Raw genomic sequence first — 19689 nt, 5'->3', positions numbered from 1 at the left:
ATGCAGAATATTGTGTCCTGTCATTATTCATTGTTATGTTAATGTCGTAGTATGCACACGTGGACTAGAGAGGGCTGATGTAATCGATGCAGTTCCATTTCCACAAGGAAATGATAAATTCAATAAATACTGCCACACAAACGAAATATTTAGTACATCCAATGATTTAGAATTTATAATTTATTTACAGTACAAGGATACATTGTGATAAATAAACATGAATTCAATAGTGAACAACACAGTAATTTTGTATGTAATTGTTTAGAAAACAGCAGATAGCGTTGCATCAGAAACAAGGGGTGCATGCACAGGTGGAAAGTAAGTAAGTACATTTACTCAAATATTGTACTTTTTTGCCAGCTGCATGTTGATCAACCTCTACTAGCGAACTTAGTAGCGACCTAGTAGTGACCATTGGGAGGCTTACCTATATAAAACCCATAGTCTGAAAGGCATAAAACCCATACTCTGAACGCTGCAACGTGAAGCCATGAGGCAGAGGCTGAGGCATGCAAACTGATTATAGCAGTTCATAAACGGAGGCTTAATTGCTACAGCTCGAAATTGTGAGTCATTCGGCCTCATAAACACGTATCAAACACGTATCAAACAAATGTTTGGTGGGGGGGGGGGAGAACACCACCAGCAATCAGCAATCAAACACAAATGTTTGGTCAAACCATACACTGACACCACGCTAGACAGGAACGCCCAAAAACGTCACATCCGGTTTTAGCCTGGGGTAAGAATTTTCTATGGCTGCCAATGCAACTTGGTCCAATCCTTAATCACATACGGACAAACATCTATGCCGATGCTATCTAACTTGCGGAGGTAGCGTGCCTTGTCCACGGGCAACAGATCTTTCAACGTATGGCATTGCAAATACGTTTCGCTACTCTGCTCAATATTGTTTTGAAAATGCCGCAAATTGCATTACAGTGAACGAGCGCAAATCACAACTTCCCCCGGGGGTGGGCGGAGTCACAGTTTGAGGCGCTGATTACGCGCTGTGGTGTCAGTGTATGTGACTCCCATTGGAAAAACATTGTGGTGGCCTTAAAAAAACAAAAAAATGACCAAACATTTGTTTGATGGTGTTTGATACGTCAGTCATTCTTGTTTTTGGTTTTTACTTTACTAGAGTAGGCCTATCTTCAATTTTCAATACTTTTACTTCCACTCCACTACATCTGGGAGCCAAATATTGTACTTGTAGGCTACTCCGCCACTTTAGTTACTATAGTTACTTTGTAGATTTGGATTATTATTACAAACATACATGAACCACTTCAGCACTATATCTACTTGGGCTATTTGAAAGTAACCGATCTACAAGTGTGCAGATCGTCTATTTTCAAAAGATTTGTATACATTTAGAAAACTTACTACTTTTACTTTTGATACTTAAAGTATATTTTGTTGCCAATACTTGTTCTACTTTTACTCAAATGCATTTTGAATGCTGGACTTTTACTTGCAACAGAGTATCTTTATATTTTAGTATTGATACTTTTACAAAATCTCAGTGAATGATCAGCATTTCTTCCACCAGAGGTTGCACATGGAACACTTTCAGGCCGTTGTTGTTTCTGTCTCAAACAGCTTCTTCCTGCCGTCCATGCCAGCCTTGTCCTCCACGTTCTTCCTCCAGTCACCTGCCACTTCCTGGGGGGAACACAAATGAAACTCTGGGGTGTTAATTCAACACTGTAAGTGTCAAAATGAACCTCAATTGTTGTGCTCTCACAGAGTTTGATTAACGCAAGCATAGCACAAGTATAATTCATCTGCTATGCCTTCATGGTGTACGTACGCACGCACGCACACACAAGCACACACACACACACACACACACACACACACACACACACACACACACACACACACACACACACACACACACACACACACACACACACACACACACACACACACACACACACACAGAGAGAGAGACTCATTTTAGTTCTTTATTTGGGCACCTAAGGATACACAGGGCACCTTCTCCCTCACAAAGACAAACTGCCTATAACAGCCGAAACAGAGCAGTATTTAATTGGCAGGTTGTTTGGCTACTTTGTCAGTATGGCAAATCTATATCGGTACCAAAGGATTGTTATGATTCTAAGTAATGGTTAGTAGTGGTACTTAGAATGTTTATCTTGAAATGCCTGGTCCATGTACAAATCAAAGACACAGCCTACCTCCAGAATCAGGATTGCTGCACTGGATGGCATACATTTTTTAACTGCATCAGTGGCTCAGGTGTAGGGTGGCTGGTAGAGTGGCCGGATGGGAACCACAAGGTTCCTAGTTTGATCCCGGGTTCCCCCAAAGTATTAATGTTAAAGTGTTCTTGGGTAAACCCCTAATGTGAGTGTGAACCCCTAATTACTCCTGATGTGCAGGTTCATGGTGCCTTGCTGCCTTTCCTCCGCCATTGGTGTGTGAATGGGTGAATGTAATGCACAATCTACGGTGCACACACACAGAAACAAACACAAGGCCTAATATGCCTTGCATTATGATGACTTGTATGATAGGAAGAAGAATGTTTTCTTGGTTGATTTTTATTGTGACTTTCTCTTGTTTTGTGTGTTGTCTGTTAATGTGATTTTTGTCAGAAAATGATTAAAAAAATAATGAAGCCTGATGAGTATGACTTTGTAGATCAGCTATTTTGGTTCCTGGTGATCGATAAGCCTACTGTCGTAGCCATAGGACATAAATATAAATCAGGCTTTAGGAAATTAAATCAGAATCACTTTTATGGTTCCACTCACCTCCTCCTTAGCTTCTTTTTTGACCGTTTTGAGGTTGGACCTCATATCCATCCGTGTGTTGTGTTTGGAGCCCAGGAGCGCTGCCAGCATTTGATCGGCCGACATGCGCACTTTCTTCAGCGCTGGCTTCTTAAACTTCCCATTCAGGTCCCGGATTTTCATCTTCAGTTCGTCAATCTGACAGACAAGACAACAACAACGACCGCTCACACCAGCTTATAGCATTTTGTCCTGCATGGACATTCTGTATATTTCAAGATAATGCTTTCTGTTGGTGTGCAAGTGTTGTACTACTACACAGAATTCTGTCTCTGGAGTTAATCTTTTTGCAGGGAAATAGTTTAGGCTACATTACTTTGTACTATTGGTATGCTACTTTTTAACGCTACAAAAACCACAATGCATGATCCCAATTTACGTGTACATGTACACTCTCAGAATTTCATATAATCTTTGTCCTGTATGACAAATTGACAATGGGGGAGACCAAATGACCAATAGGAGACATTGTAGTGACTCCTACTCACATCCTTATTGTTCTTTGTCGACTTGGTTTCGGAGTCGTAGCGCTCGTCGTCAGCTAGGTCAATTTCCTTGTGGAACTTCTTGCACAGCTCCTGTCGAGGTGAGGAAGAGAAGATACACATTAGATTAAAAAAACTCTGGGTGCACTCCAGGACATTTCTCCTCCAAAAATGCCAACTATGGAATTTTAAAAAGAGAAAGAAAGAAAGAAAGAAAGAAAGAAAGAAAGATTAAGTTATACAAGGACAGCATGGTGCTCATTTCATTACCATGAGCTCCTGTTGAGAAGCAGGGATAGAGAGTGGAGGGCAGTTCTCCTCCATGTATCTCCTCTCCTCCTCCACCAGCTCCAGTGCTTCCTGCTCCACCAACTGCTCACCGATCTGAAGCATCAAGCTCTGCCAGAGAGAAATTATCAACATTTAATTTAGAGTTAGTTAACTAGAGTTAGATTAATTTCAATTAAAATCAAATTCAACTTTTACTTCTGCTCCACTTAGATTTCTGACCACATGGAATATCAGCCCTATTCTGGGCTTGTAATAGGCAAGCATTTGGCATAAATAGCTAAAATAATAGCAGATCTACAAGTGAAGATTCAGTGCAAATAGGAGATCTACAAGCTTAGAATGCATCGCGTTGTGAACCTATACACTACAGTATATACTAAATTGACCGGGCCTCCCAGGAGTCTGTAATTTCCTTCTTTTCACACCAGAATCTCTTTGCAGAACATGGCTGATCTACAAGCAAATTGTGAGCTTGAGGGGTGAATGGTGAAATGGTGAAAGCATATCACACAACCTTTTGTAGAGTGCCATGATCAGCACTGTCTCAACATACCTTCAGTTCATAACGGCGGCTTGATGACATCCTTTTGCTGTGGAGAAAGACAAAAGGGTTGGGAGTAAGAAACAGGCACAACAGGCAGAATGGCCTTTAGAACTCATGTGTGAACTCATCCGCTGCGTTGATATTCAATTAAAATGTATTTTGTATTTGTATTTATTTATTCAGCACAGTATAAAAAAACAACACAGTGAACATATAAATATAAGAAGGGTAAAGTGCTAGGCTGAGGCAAAAAAGCCCAAGGGGCTTATACGAGGCCTCTACCTATGTAAATCAAAATGAAACATTGTACAAGAGATATAGAATATCCAGAAGACATAATTGCAGTATATAAAACAAGAACAAAACAACAAAACAAAAAACAACAAGAACATGATTAGAATTATTGGTTATCTACATGATTAGAGAAAAGAAGAGATGATACAAAGAAATATAATTAAGTAATCTGGTCAATTAAGTGGGTCCTAAACTTATGTTTGAAATTATTTAATGAAGTAATGAAAAAGAAAATAGCACTTACTTGTCCATCTTGTCCAGAAAGCTGATTTCCAACCCTCTGACTGGGGAAAGAGAAGTTATACTGTAGCTGCTTGTGATCAGTCCTCCTTGCCCAGTGATCTACCTGCCTTGGCTATCACAACAGGATCTGAGCCTTGTGAGGACTTGCCTGCCTTGCAGTCAGATAGTCCAGCCTTTTTCTGAGGGAGGAGCACAATGTCTTTCTATATTTGACCGGTGAACAGGCCACCAGGTGTCTTCAGATGCTGCTCCTTCTGTTCATCCCAGAGGGGGGTCTCGGGGGCGTGGTCTTACAGTATACCCCCGAAACCAAGCATCTAACAGCTGACACTGTAGCTGGTCTGCTTCCGGTATTTCCCTTTGATACGAGAATAAGAATACCTCAAAACTCTTAAATACCTCACTGCAAGATTCTTGTTTAGATTACATCAGCTATAGGCTGGCAGCCAATAACAGTGATACGTTGTTTTACAGATGTTATTGTTGTTTAATAAATAATATTTCATATTCTAATATTTTGTCATGGGGTCTGGAGTTCCAAGCAGCTCCCATGCATAAAAAATGCTGATTAATGGTCATGCATACTATAAAACACATAATTAGTTATTTTAATGAAACTTCACTTAAACTCTATAAGACTGAGGCTAATACTATAGTAGCATAATAGTATGTACTGTTATTCATAACTACTGGCTAGTGTAATAATTTCAATTGGGAATGGTTAAAAAGCTTAACATACAGCATGTTATCTTCATAGCCTGTCCCTGGGAATGGCTTAAGCCTTAAAGGACCACTTCACCACTTTTCAACATCTCTTCATATAATTGCTCCTCACTAATGTTCATGATATAACACCACCATTTTTCCCTACTCAGTCTGTGTCTCATAGGAGGGCTTTGGGCAGTTCGGACACGCGTCCACCAGTGACATCATCATTAGGCAGATTTTTTTTTAAACAAGATTTGTTTTAAAATATATTTAGATTTTTATTATCGTGAGAACGATGGCTTCAACTTTTGCATTGCAACTTTTCAGGAAAAGAAAGCCTGCCGTTTCTATTAGCTTGGATTCACCATCGATGATGTCACTGGTGGACGGGTTTCTGAACTGCCCACAGCCTTCCTATGAGACACAGACTGAGTAGGAAAAAATGGTGGTATTGTATCATGAACATTAGTTAGGACCAATTATAGGAAGAGAAGTTGAAAAGTGGTGAAGTGGTCCTTTAAGGTGACTGGTCCCTCATCAGCTGATGTCCCTTGTGGGTGATGGTGGTGCTGGTGCTGTGTGTGTGTGTGTGTGTGTGTGTGTGTGTGTGTGTGTGTGTGTGTGTGTGTGTGTGTGTGTGTGTGTGTGTGTGTGTGTGTGTGTGTGTGTGTGTGTGCGTGTGCGTGTGCGTGCGTGCGTGCGTGCGACAGCTGCCCTGATCTAGGTGGCTCTCTTTGTTGATGTTGTCACTTCTGACTCAACAGGTGGTCAAGGAGCCCCCACAGGGCTGGATCACTGAAACAGAAGTACATTCACAATCATACAGTACTGTACCACTGTAACCATGCACCAAATAGCCGGTCTACAACAGCTCGCAACGTGGCGCAAAGCAAAGCATTGTGCGCTTGGAGATTTGCTATTTTCACTAGTTTGTGTCCCGGGCAAACGTCCAAAAGAGAGAGCGCTCTTTTGGATCTCGACCTGAAAGGTTTAGGAACCATGCACTCCTGTAAACAGTTGGAGAGAGGTTGAAGGTTGTTGATATATCCAGGAATTCAGGAATGATTTGACTTTTTTTTTTTTTTACAATATCGCTGATGTGTCCCGATTTTTTGATGTGTCCCGATTTTTTTTCTATGAATATTGAAGTTGTGCTCCATGGTTGTGAGGTCGTGAGTCATGATGATGATGATGATGATGATGATGATGATGATTAATATTACGGGATAATACAACATATACAGTATGACAAATTAGAGAACTGAGAGAGAGAGAGAGAGAGAGAGAGAGAGAGAGAGAGAGAGAGAGGGGGAGAGGGAGGGGATGAAAGTAAAGAGGCAAGGAAAGCAAATGGTCAGGATCCCCCCATAGCAGAGTGCTGAAAGGGGGGGTGACTGTCAGATACTGTCAGCCATATCTGAAATAGACACGTTTATCCTATTCTTCCTCCCTGAGGGATAGGAGCACTACTGAATTTGGTGACCCCTTTAACCTTTCCTTTAGCACCAACTTAAGGGCCATTTTAAAAATAATTAAAAATTATAAAAATGTCAAGTGTTACAGTTATAACAAATGACAATGGTGAACAATAGTGCACACTCAGTGTGAACAGCTTCAGGCCAAAAGGCAGCTTATTTTCTTTTTAATGCCTTTTCTGTTGTTACATAATTTCTTCAGTGAATGTACAATATGAAATACTAATAACATGTAGGCCTATATACAAATGTTAATTTGCTTTTTGTTTTTTATGTCATAAGTCTCCCAACTTGCCTATATGTGCTTGATTGGATGAAATTGGTATCCCGACGTGAAAATCAGACCTGTCTGAAGTGAGTGGTGCAACAGCGCCCCCTGTTGGTACTCTAAACATACTGACAGACAGACAGGGACGGACGGACATTGCTGGTTGTAGGAGTGGTATGTTGCACCACTCAAAAATGTATTTTGCTTACTAAAGAGCATGGAGAGATGGCAAGTCCCCTGTGTATGAACAAAAACTAGCCTAGGAATATATTATTACTTATTTTAACAAAGAAAACCACTTATACTACATGTAACCGAAACCCCGATGACCTTGGGATACATCACTGAGGATACGTCCCAGTTGCATCCATGCAATGTATTTTCGTTCTGAGGTATTCTATTTATAGTGACTCATAGGAATAGACAACCAGGTATAGTCTGGTGACCACCGAAGAGACGGGTGGTCCCGGGAGCAGTATGGGTTGGCGCCCCAGCCTGCATCCTCCGTAGGAGGGGCCCGGACAGGAGTCAACCCACAGAGCCTAGTCCCTCCACATGCCAGAATGGTACCTCTCAGTCCCGGCATAGTAGTTCCGGAGTGGTTCCAACGGATTGTGTGGCCCTGGTCTTAATTCCCTAGTGGGTCTGATCGAGGGTAGCTACTGGGACGTAAGTCGGGACTTGATCACCCTGCTGGGTCACCCGAGTGAGGGGTATGATGTTCGCGAGACCTGAAACCCCGATGACCTTGGGATACATCACTGAGGATACGTCCCATTTGCATCCATGCGATGTACGGTATTTTCGTTTCGTTCATGTCTGTAACTCTGAGAGTGTACAAATTAAAACAATGTGGTTTCATTTGTACATTGTCCGTGTCTGACTCTGAGCAGTGGTGTAAAGTAAACATTTACTCTATTGTAATTTTTAGGTATATAGTAGGCCTATTTTTACTTTACTGGAGTATTTCCAATTTTCTGTACTTTTACTTCTACTCCACTACATCTCAGGGGCAAATATTATACCCTACTTTTACTCCACTATACAATTATTTGAAAACTTTAGTTATAGTTTCTACTAGTTAGTAGTTACTACTACTATTATTATTTCCAATCTTCAGCCCTACAGTATACATTTTGGCCATTTGAAAGTAGCCGAATGAGCCGATCGATCATATTTTTATATATTTGAAAACTTGTGAAATGGAACATTCTGCATAATAAGTAGGCTACTTTGTACTTTATTCTTATTAGATTTTTTATTAATTGTGTTAATTGTTTTGTTTCTTTATGTTTCTTTTCTCTTTTGGTGATGCAGTTTATTGGACCGTTAATTAGCCTATACAATTAGGGACTCACTGGTCAACAAAAACACCTTGAAGACCCTAACAGGAGCCCTCGTACAAGGTTTCTTCGACTATGCATGCACCTCTCGGAACCACAGAACCTCAAAGGCCCTTAAAACAAGGCTCCAGACTTCCCAAAACAAACTGGTCAGGCTCCTACTTGGCCTCACCCCCCGAACCCACCTCACCCCTGCCCACTTCGACAGGCTGGAATGGCTTAGGGTCAACGACAGAGTACAGCATCTTGCAATGGGTCTGGTCCACAAGATTCGATACACCACCAAGATACCCATGTACCTGTCTAAATACTTCCTTAATGTTAACGAAGTCCACACCCACAACACCAGAGGGAGTGCAACAAACCATGTACAACCCAGATTCGGCACAAACAAGGGACTAAATTATTTTCGCTATATGCCACCAAAATGTGGTGGTCATTAAGACATGCGAATCCCTTGACTCCTTCAAAACCGCTCTCAAAGGGCACCTACGGACGGCTGCAATTCGAAACTGGCCCCCGTAAATTCGGAATCCCCCCCCTACCCCTTTTTCCCCTCACTGTATATGTTTCTTTTCCCTTTTTACCTCCTTTATGATGAATTCCTGTTCTGTTCTTTGGCTATATAGAAGTGTCTATTTGTACGTCTCTAAATGTTTTGATGAATTGAACAAGGTGGACCCTCTTGTAAACAAGTGTAATACTTTATTGGGTCGTCCACTCAGTTAACAGTCTTTGTATTGAGTTGTGCTGGAAATGTACTGTAATTCTGAAAACTGTTAATAAATATTTAAATAAATCAATCAAAACTCTAAACAAACTAAAATAAAAGTAAGGCAGACTGCCACGTGCAGTGCCAGTTCTGGATGTGCTTGGAGTTGTGGAGCTGCGACCTCCCTACGTCCTACAAATGGGCCTTGGGCTTGTTTGAGGGTCCTAGCGGGGAAGTGGAGCTACCATCAACGATGAGCCAGGGGGATGGAAGGTCCTCTCTGACACCGAGCGCGGAGCTTCGGGAGTGGACACACTTGGAATGGCGAGGGAGAAGGGAACAACCGCCTAACCAGCCAGATCAGCCGAATCAACCCAGACAGATGCCGCCGCAGATCACCCTCACATCCGACAGTGTACATTCATCCCCCAGGTATATGTGCTTCTGTATTTTTCTATCCTATCACCCACGGTTTATATATATTATATTTCAAAAATATAAACAAAACAAAAAAATAACATTGACCGATTCGCATACAAAGTTAAATGTAGTTCTATAATCGTTTTTCTTTTTAAACAGTAACTTAGGTTTTAACAGAGGTTTGTCCCATAATGCATTGTTGAATATTTTTTGGATTGGTTCCCACACACCACATGGAAAGTTGGAAACACTCCCATCACAGTATTTCTACATTGCAGTAGGCCTGAGTACTTTTTCCAGCACTGACTCAGAGAGTTGGTTTCACCACAGGGAGGCGCTGTAAGTCACTGAAGTATCGAACAGTACATTAACGTTAGGAAATTAAATGCCAATAGCAAAGATAGCAATACGTCTCTATCTACACTAAAAACATCTGATCAGACAACAGATCTCCTCCTGGTTTTTATAGTAGGGCCTACATTAACAATGGTAAATCTATTAAAACACAGGAATGGTAAAAAATACATTTTGTATGTGCAGAACTATAGCCAGTGCAGAACACGGTCGCGGAACTCAATCGTCAAGTATCCGTGTTGCACATCGGACGTATATATCTGTGCATCAGTAAATTCAACTTGCTGCTGCAGCGGTGGATATGTATTAATCGCTGATCTAATATATTTAAGTTGTATGCATGTGGAAAAAGATATCAGAGTAATATTCAAGGTGTCTTGCTGTTTATCCATGTGCATGTTTGCGTCAGAAAACTCAGAAGGCATGTATTACATTGAGTGCACAACAACTTCGCAGACAATAGATCATTGATTGAATAACACTCAATCTTTCACTTCTAACGGTAAGTAGTAATAAATCAGTGCCAGATTATAATACTGGGTTATTATTACGTGTAATAATTCAGCATTGGCTCGGCTGTACTTATTTTTTTATTGTGCGTGCTTGTGTGTATGCGCGTGCGTCACGTGCGTGTGTGTGTGCGCGTGCCACCACAACAACATCAAACAAATTCCCTTTCTGATCTGCATCTTTGATTGATTGATTGATTGATTGAAATATGTATTAACAGTTTGCAGAATTACAGTACAATTCAAGCACAACTCAATACAAAGACTGTTAACTGTGAGTGGATGTCATGTCAACATGTCTGTAACTTACAGAAATCTAAAATTACTGACTGTAAGTAACCTATCCACAAAGTGCTTCTGAGTTAGCCTGGTAAATCATCCCAGTGGGCGTTTTGCAGAAAACCAAAAAGTGGAAGAGCCAAACGGCATCTGCGCTCAGTGATTCACAAACACCAATTGACTCTGACTTCCAGTTTTTGGTTTCTGCAAAACTGCCCGCCCAGTGCTATGTAGCCTCGGTCCCAGGCTTACTCATCTGCAAAGAGAAAAGCCTGGTCACAACCTAAGGCAGAGACGCTATAAGCGGAAGTGTCGGTCCGGAACATCCGACAAATTTCCCCCGGATACGATAGTAGTTCGACCAATCACAACACTTGTTTCATTCATGGAGAATGTAAACTGATTTGTAAAGCATCAACGTCATTTCCTTGAGCGGTACTTCCGCCAAAATCCTGCAACTTCCACCCAAAACAAATGATAGCCTCTACAGCTTAGGTCTTGCCCAGTGTGAGTGCTATGGGGCCTGACTGACCTGCAGAACACTAATGAAGAATAATGTGAATTCATGCAACCGGGATGGTTTACCAGGCTACTTCTGAGTCATTGTCAAGTGATGTTTTCACTTTTCAGATGTGGCTTAATGTTTACTGAACTGGCTCTCTGATCTCCCCCTTTCCTTCTGTCAGCCATGTCTCAGGAGAGCCAACATGGCAAGTGGTCTGTCTCTAGCAGTGATGACGATGATGAGCAGCTCAGCTCAGCTCAGCCTTCCAAACCTGCAGACTCTACCTCTCATCACCTGGCTTCGGTCTCCTCTACCTCTCGTCACCTGGCTGACTCCACAACCACACACAACCTTCCTCCCACACCCACGACAGTCGTGAAAACAGAATCCAATTTGTCACCGGTTAGGACGGCCCCATCCACTCTTGTCATCGGCTCTGAAGCGAGGCAGATGACCCATACCAGCCAGTTGAGGGACTTGAGGCCGGTGAAATACGAATCCAGTCCCTCACTAGCCGGAAAGCGGAAGAAGGAGGCGGACGACTCGGGCTGGGCTCTTTCGGATAGTGGCGATGATGATGGTGACGATGATAATGGTCGGAATGGAAAGGAACGTAGCTCAGATCTACCCTCAGATCCACACCGGTCTAGTCCAGTTCCTAGAGCCAAGAAGCCGAAGGTGGAGTCGAAGCAAGAGCGCCCTCCCAGTCCCCACGGGAGAGTTGACTACGTAGATGAGCCAGAGGACTTCTTTGAGAGAAGTGTACCTTGCTCTAACGATACTTACAGGTTTTACCTCAACAAGGTGACTGGACTGGACAAGAAATACAACACTGGGGCTCTGCATATCAAAGGTGAGCATCTACCATGTAGCTGTGGGGTCCTCATCCTGGCTTTGGCTTTGGTTTGTTTTGTTTTTTATTTACTTTATAGTTTACTTTAGTTTATTGTTGTGATGTTTATTTGACAGTTGAAGGAAAGCAAAATTGTACAGGCATTTTTAAAGTGACATTTGTAACTCGGTTTAGATGTGTTTACATTAGTTCAGTTCATTTACATGTAGTTTTGCTTAATTGACCATATAGGAAATCATGCATATATGAAAGTGTTGGCAGATGGAAGGTGAGCTTAGGTGACTTTGGTTGAAAGCTGAATATGAATTGCTTCAAATCCCTACTTTTGTTCAGTTTATTTCTCTGACACGAAGATAAAAAAAAACATTATTATAATTAACACTTAATCATGGATTTATCTTCAATCAGACATCCTGTCTCCATTATTTGGGACATTGAAGGAGTCAGTTCAGGTAAGAGATTCTTCATGCTGTTGTATCATCTTAAAATCCTCTTTTGCATTTTGCAGGTTTAATGATAAGAATTAAAAGTATTTTTTCTGTAAGGTATAGCCTTACTTAGCCTGAAATAAACGAGTTGAATTGTTCTCATTGCTCTTTTCTAGTTTAACTACTGCTTTGATATTGCCTGGATGGTTCAGCAGTATCCACCAGAATTTAGGTAAGGCCTGTTCTTTATCAGCTATCACATACTACTCATCTACAATGTCTACCGCTCAGCCTTAAGTTCCTACGGTCTGTCTCTCCTACACTGTCTGCCTCTCAGCTTTCCTACGGTCTCTCTCCTACACCGTCTCCCTCTCAGCTTTCCTACAGTCTCTCTCCTACACTGTGTATACTGTCTTCTGTCTTGTCTTTCTGGTGGTGAAGCAGTAAAGCATTCAGTGTGATGTTGATTGTTCAGGAACAAGCCAGTTCTGATAGTCCACGGAGACAAGAGGGAGGCCAAAGCTAGATTGCTGCAGCAGGCTAAACCCTACAGTCACATCAGCTTCTGTCAGGTACACAGCTCACCTCACACACTACATGGAAACACTCCCATCACATTTTTTTCATATGTGCTAGGGCTGGCCAAGTAACCGAACATCTAAACCAATATTTAGAAGAACCAATATCATCTTGCTCATTAGGTTAATCGAATACTCGAGAAGCATTTATTTTTAAGTCTTATATATCAACAAATCAACATGAAGAAAATATATCTTTAGTTTATTATCGACTAATGACAACATAAGCCTGTTTTGTATTATACTTTGTACAATGGTGACGTACAAAAATAGTGAAAATAGACACTTGTTGTTGCCTGTAATGACATGCGCAAAATAGACGTGCCAAGTTTAAAGTAGTTAATGAGATATATTTTGTCCTTGCAGGCTAAACTGGATATTGCTTTTGGAACTCATCACACGTAAGCCTTCTCTCTGCTCCTGTGTGCCATGTCTGTCAGTTCTTCGGATGTGTCAACTATGACATGTTGATTAATCTGTTTCCCTGGCATTGTCTTAAAAGTTTCAAAACTGGTCGAATATAAGGCGATCGTACCCTGCCTGTCCCTGGCTTCTCTATGTTAGGGTGACAGAGAAACCTCTGTGCCTCCTGGGAAATAGTGTAGGAGAGACAGACTGAGAGTGAGACAGTGTAGCTGAAATAGACAGTGGGGAAGCTGAGAAGGAGTACAAGGGTCTGAGCCACAAAATTAACCATTAACAGATATGAAACTCTTCACAGGAACAGTATGCTAATATTCCTGAGATTCCTGATACCAATTATTTAGGAGCCCACTTGAAGTACCCTCACGACCCACCAGTAGGCCCTGGCCCACAGGTTGAGAATCACCAATGTAGCAGACAGTGTAGTCATGGTATGTATACTAGTGCCTTGCCTTTGTATTGATACTGCTGTAGTTCATCTTCCATCTTTGTTCTTGGTTCAGGAAAATGATGCTGTTGTGGTACGAGGAGGGCTTCAGGGTCGTCATTACCACCTCCAACCTCATCAGAGCCGACTGGTACCAGAAGTCACAGGGGTCAGTCCACCTGAACAATTCTTTATTCACTTATATTATTATTAGAATTGGCATAGTTATAGTATGCTGCAGAACGTACGTGTTTCGGCTTATAGCCTTCGTCAGCGTTGCATGCAGTAAACAACGAATATGTCACATTTATAGTGTCCATAGGTGTGACACCTTCCCCTGTCCGTGCGATACAAACAACATTCAGCCAACCAGAACCAAAAATGCAATCATAATACAGAAAGATTCACAATATTTATATATAAGAAAATTAGCACTAATTGCCAGTCTCTGAGTCCTTTAGCCAATATTATAAGGTTGAGCAACGAACAGCATGTCTTAGGGCCTTTTTTCTCAAGGAATATTCAATTGAAGTCCACCCCTCTCTCAAAAAGGTTGTCATTTTATCTACACAAAAGACAACGGGACAAATAGTAGCCTGAAGAGTTTACTAATTTGCGGCCTCGTCTCGATAACCATTAATAAAAGGAGCAACTCCATAATGTTCAATACATATTTTAGAGATGCTCCGATAATCGGCCAGCGATCGGTGATTGGCCATATCGGCCAATATTCACTCTGATCGGTAATTGGCATTTTCCCTATCTGATCGGCAATTTACCCTATCTGAAGAAACTGATCTTTTATACCATTTAAGTGGTATAAATGTCAATCAGATATATAGTATAACATCATTTTGCATTTTTGTGACAGCCCTAAACATTCTCCCCTTCCTACCCACACACAGGAACAGTTTTGACGTGGCTTTTGACATATAATCATTTTGGAAATATTAAAATTTGCAACATTTCACACGATCAGTATCGGTATCGGATCTATCAGTATCGATCGATCATGCGGAAAACAATCAGTGATCGGTATCGGTCCCAAAAAACCTGATCAGAGCATCCCTTTTCTAAGACATTTTGCAAACACACAAATACATAATAATACATCATTAAATCCATGCAAGATACATGTACATTTCATCCAATGTCTCTATAATAGGCTACTGGTGTCTTTAGGCCTTGGCTCGGATCTTCACTAGTCCTTTTTTTAAGTAATAATTAGGTAATTGCATGGATATTCAAGAGTGTTCAAAACGTGTAAAAGCTTTCACGAGACAGAACCAAGGAAGCTTTCAGAGGGAAAGGAGATTTGACTGACAGACAGGAAGCGTTTGGAAGTCTTGCGATACTTGGTACGTTCAGAAAGGTGCTTTGTGCTCTTTAGATACCATACCTGTTAGGCTGTATAAAATGACAGTGTACAGTACACAACGAAAAGCAACACAGCAGACAATAATGTGTTACATGTCTTCTGTTATTTTCCAGAAGCGATTACTTTACAAAAGGTCTCAGTCATTCAGAAATAGTGTTTGTTCATGAGCTAGTCACTGAGTTCTCATTGACTCAAGTGCATTCTACCGAACTTCCGGGTGTAGTTTGGCTCCCATGAAAGCATCCATGAAAGTGTCATGGCGCAGCCCAGTCACGTGACCATGTCCTTTCCTTATAAGCTTCCTTGGACAGAACCTGGAACGTTTCATTGATGTCATCCCAAGTTTCATGGTTCTTTGTCCAACCGGAGGTGCGTTCTCCTTCACAAGGTTTATAATAAAGTGCCTTAAAGGACAGTACTGTGAGTGCTGGCATTGAATATTTTTTTAGTTTCTAACTTTATCTTTGAGTAAATAGTATTAAATAATTTGAATTTATTTCTATATTGTTACTTTCAGTGTAATGTAACAACCTCACAGAGACAATGTGCAAACATGCCTGTCAAATTAATAAAACAAATTCAGATCTTTAGTAGTTACTCTAGTTCTTAGTGCTGTGTGGTTATGCTATATATTTTATTGATCCAAGTGGGGAATCTTATTTCTGCCCATTCTAATGTTTATCTTACCTGATCTAATGTTAGTTTTGACATTGTCACTGCTCTCTTGTGGACAAATGTGCAGGCAAAGAGACAGACAACCTTGTTATAATATGTACATGTTGGTGTTGGCAACTTACCAAATGTCCCGTTCAAAACATAAAAATAACGGTAGTGGGTCGCACACACCAAGGCCCTCATTTATCAATCGAGTGTAAAATCTGCCCCAAATTCGAGTGTAGGATTCGTAGTACACCCACGTCGGGTCGGCATTTACAAAGTGATCGCAGACAGCTGTTTCTTCCTTAATTTCGTTCGGACGTTTATAAATGTGACGGCTGAAATCTATCTGGCACGCCCTATGAAATCAAGCCTCGCCCTCGTTTTTGCAACATGAACAACTGCAATACGACCTGGAAACCATGGATACAGGAAAAACGTACTGCCCGCCTCACCCCCCTCTCTCATACACACACACACACACACACACACACACACACACAACTTGCAAGCCCAACTAACTGGTGTGTTGTATCTTAAATAAATAAAGAACGAACACCTGCATGAATTAAATAATTCCCTCTCACCTGTTTCCCTCTCACCTCGCTTGCCTTTCTGTCATGTCCACGCACGCACGCACCTCAAGGCTACATGACACATCGCATCGCCATGAATGGAATACGTTTGTAGGCCTATAATAATTTTACCCATTCGTGCGCAGTGCACGGCGAAGGCGATCAGTGAGACTGCATGCGCACTGCTGTGATAAGTCCTGTGGGTGAGTCAGTGATGCCTGCATGAGAGATAGGCTACCATGTCGTCAAGGCAGTCATAATCAACGTTTATGGAGTGATTTGATCATTGATGAACGAATCATAAACATATGGATGAAGGTTTGCATGTGTGCCGGTATGTGCTGGCCTGGGCTGGCGACGCACGCCTCCCGACCCCCGAAAATGATCTCGCTTTTATCTGAACTGTCAAAGCGCTTATTTAAATGGTGAATGATTAAGCCCCTTACGCCTATAGCCTGCTACAATTGCAAATAGGCAAGCTGTATGATTGTCATTGTCACTTGGAAATAAAGGCGTGCAGTCCATGTGCCTTTTTTTAAAATAATATCACAGTGATTCTATAGGCATCTGATGTCACGCTCATGCCGCATGCGATGCGCTCCCAAATCATCTCACAAGTGCGCTCGCATAACAAGGCCAGTAAAGCACTGTTTGATTAAGCACAAACTAATACATTGTAAACATTTTATATTGTTTTTAATTGCGCGATTTTACTTACTTGTAAAGTTGGAAATCTCTCTTTTTCTTTTTCTTTTTACATGTATATACATACAGTTTTATATTAACATTTTAGGAGTGAAAACATATGTTTAGATGCCTGTGACAGCGTGTCAGCAGTTCAGACAATGCTGCTCCGCTGTTCTACGACAGAAAAACAGGTGAGGACAAAGCGTACGACAGCTCCCGACCAGACGTGAGTTTTGTCCTGGCTCAAGTTCAAAATCAAACGTTGGCGCAAATGGTAAATGCCGAAAATTGCGGTAATTTCGGCGTACACCCATATTTTGGCGTACGCACGGTTGATAAATGAGGGCCCAAGACTTCAGTTCAAAACATTTATTTCATTTTTGAACAGGGACAAACGTTTCGGCTATCCAGCCTTCATCGGTGTGGAGAGTGACTGCCTACATTCAAAAATGAAATAAATGTTTTAAACTGAAGTCTTGGAGTGTGCGACCCACTACCGTTATTTATTACCAACGTGACGATTAAATAAATGTAAATTTGAGGTGTAATGAATTTCTTTGCTGTGCTGACCTCTTCCCAGAATGTGGATGAGCCCATTGTTTCCACGTTTACCGGAGGGCAGCGCACCAAGCGACGGTGAGTCTCCAACCTTCTTCAAGAGAGACCTGCTGGAATACCTTGCAGCGTATCGTGCACCCGAGCTCACTGACTGGATGCAGAGAATCCAAGAGCACGACTTGTCTGAAAGCAGGTGGGTACTATATGCAGTGACTTACAATGTGCAAGATCTAAGTACATTGAAACAAAGTATAATACACGGTGGTTAATCAGACTAATCCGTTTCGTTAATTATTAAAACACTTTTTTTGCCGGGGAATTCTTCATAATAAAGGCGCTAGAGTGCCACACAGATGAGGCAGATTTTACTCTGAAAAGCCCCGCCATTCCATTAACCCCCAAAACCGGGAGGCATAATTTTCCCTTAGTACCTCACGCTACCTCGTCTTATGTCTCTCTAGAAGCGTTAATATTCGAAATGAGGTGCTTGCTGAAGTCAGAAATGACCACAGAACATCTGAGTTATGATCAAAACCATGGGGAGCGTAGATTTTAGAGTTATGAGCAACTTTTGTCAGCCCGTAAACAAGGAAGTGAATGGCAGTGTGCATGCGCGAAACCGGTCTAGGATCGCAGCTTCGCGGAAGAATGAAAGGCAAAAAAAACATGGTTTGATATCAATAAAAAGGACCTAAAGACACATATACATATATATATATATATATATATATATATATAATATATAAACCTGCTTTTTAATTTTGCGGGAGAGAACAATGGACATACAACTTTGAAATCCAGTGATGTAAGCCGTTCATTTTGTAATCATTTAGCTCAGAAATACATACGTAATATCTCCGGAATTAATCAGTTGCTGCTGCAGGCAGGGTTTGGTTAATTTCAAAGTTTTCATTCTACTGATAATTCAAGTTCATTGTTACTAACTCCATTAATAATTCTGCTGTCTATTGCCAGAGTCTATGTGATTGGTTCTACTCCAGGGAGGTATGTTGGTAAAGATATGGACCGCTGGGGACACCTGAGACTCAGGAAGGTAAAGACCCTTCTGTCTGTCTGTCTGTCTGTCTGTCTGTCTGTCTGTCTGCCTTATTCAGACATTTCATGACTTGTATTTATTTTTCTTTTCTCTTTCTTTTTTTTTTTAAAGTTATTGTATGAAAACACACGTCCCATTCCCAATGAAGAGACCTGGCCTGTCATTGGTCAGTTCTCCAGCATTGGCTCCTTGGGAGTGGACAAGACCAAATGGTTGACAGGGGAGTTCCTGCGCACGATGAGCACACTGGGTAAAACCTCGCTCCGGTCAGACCCCCCCCTGCACCTGGTACGTTCCACTCGCCTTATTGCAACAATGCAACCACTGCCACAATTGGATACTACATAGGACTTTGATGACACCCGAGGGTTGCTAGAGTAGCCAGTAATAGGATGCAGATTTAGATAAAAGACACAATAAAAACAATATAATCGCTAAATATATTAAACTCTATACATTTAATAATGGAACAATGGACTGTGTGAATGGAATACACAATCTTGACACTGGATTTATACGCACACATGATAGCAGTCAGTGTGTAGTAGCAGCAAAAAGAGACCGGTTTCTGACAGATTTAACAAAATTCTTCCCTGACTCTTTCAAATTTGCTCACCCCCTCCTATGGTTCCCAGTTCCCACAACTGCGTACTGGGACATTTCCCAGCACAAGATGGTTTCTAAGAGCACAATATTTGGCTAAGAGAGAGAAGAAAAAACCCCAGTAACAGTTCAAACAAAGTATTTTTGCAAAAGGTTAAAGCACTATATTTTTTATAGTAATCATTGCTAGCGTTTGTTCAGTAACAGGGA

The 19689-nt window shown here is 41.4% G+C and overlaps 2 protein-coding genes across 3 annotated transcripts in view; one reads left to right on the top strand and one right to left on the bottom strand.

Moving 5' to 3' along the window:
* Positions 1-1171: 1171 nt before the first annotated feature.
* On the bottom strand, positions 1172-4763 carry LOC306920504 (troponin I, fast skeletal muscle-like). Its single transcript, XM_079497298.1, has 6 exons — positions 4684-4763; positions 4155-4191; positions 3581-3709; positions 3314-3403; positions 2787-2963; positions 1172-1668 (listed from the first exon to the last, which is right to left on the bottom strand). Exons 1-6 carry the CDS (start codon positions 4689-4691, stop codon positions 1576-1578), a joined length of 534 nt encoding a protein of 177 aa, XP_079353424.1. The 5' UTR covers positions 4692-4763; the 3' UTR covers positions 1172-1575.
* Positions 4764-10202: 5439 nt separating this feature from the next.
* The window catches only part of tdp1 (tyrosyl-DNA phosphodiesterase 1), a 14821-nt gene continuing 5334 nt past the window's right edge, over positions 10203-19689 (top strand). For both annotated transcript variants that reach the window (XM_079496586.1, XM_079496585.1), the window contains exons 1-10: positions 10203-10464; positions 11437-12108; positions 12517-12560; positions 12713-12768; positions 13012-13108; positions 13481-13515; positions 14041-14133; positions 17842-18012; positions 18795-18873; positions 18988-19164. In XM_079496586.1, the coding sequence (XP_079352712.1) occupies positions 11439-12108; positions 12517-12560; positions 12713-12768; positions 13012-13108; positions 13481-13515; positions 14041-14133; positions 17842-18012; positions 18795-18873; positions 18988-19164 (1422 nt within the window). In that variant the 5' untranslated portion in view covers positions 10203-10464; positions 11437-11438. The remainder of the gene's footprint in view (positions 10465-11436; positions 12109-12516; positions 12561-12712; positions 12769-13011; positions 13109-13480; positions 13516-14040; positions 14134-17841; positions 18013-18794; positions 18874-18987; positions 19165-19689) is intronic.

Source organism: Electrona antarctica (assembly GCF_951216825.1).
Source record: "Electrona antarctica genome assembly, chromosome: 3".
NCBI classification, from domain to species: Eukaryota; Metazoa; Chordata; class Actinopteri; order Myctophiformes; family Myctophidae; genus Electrona; species Electrona antarctica.
Note: the sequence above shows the minus strand (reverse complement) of the source record. Positions and strands in the feature narration are given on the sequence as shown.

Excerpts from the sequence above, each read along its gene's own strand:
- LOC306920504 (XM_079497298.1), bottom strand. Across the intron at positions 3,710-4,154 it reads GCCGCCGTTATGAACTGAAG|AGCTTGATGCTTCAGATCGG; the intron begins GTATGTTGAGAC and ends TCTCTCTGGCAG. Across the intron at positions 1,669-2,786 it reads AAAAAGAAGCTAAGGAGGAG|GAAGTGGCAGGTGACTGGAG; the intron begins GTGAGTGGAACC and ends TGTTCCCCCCAG.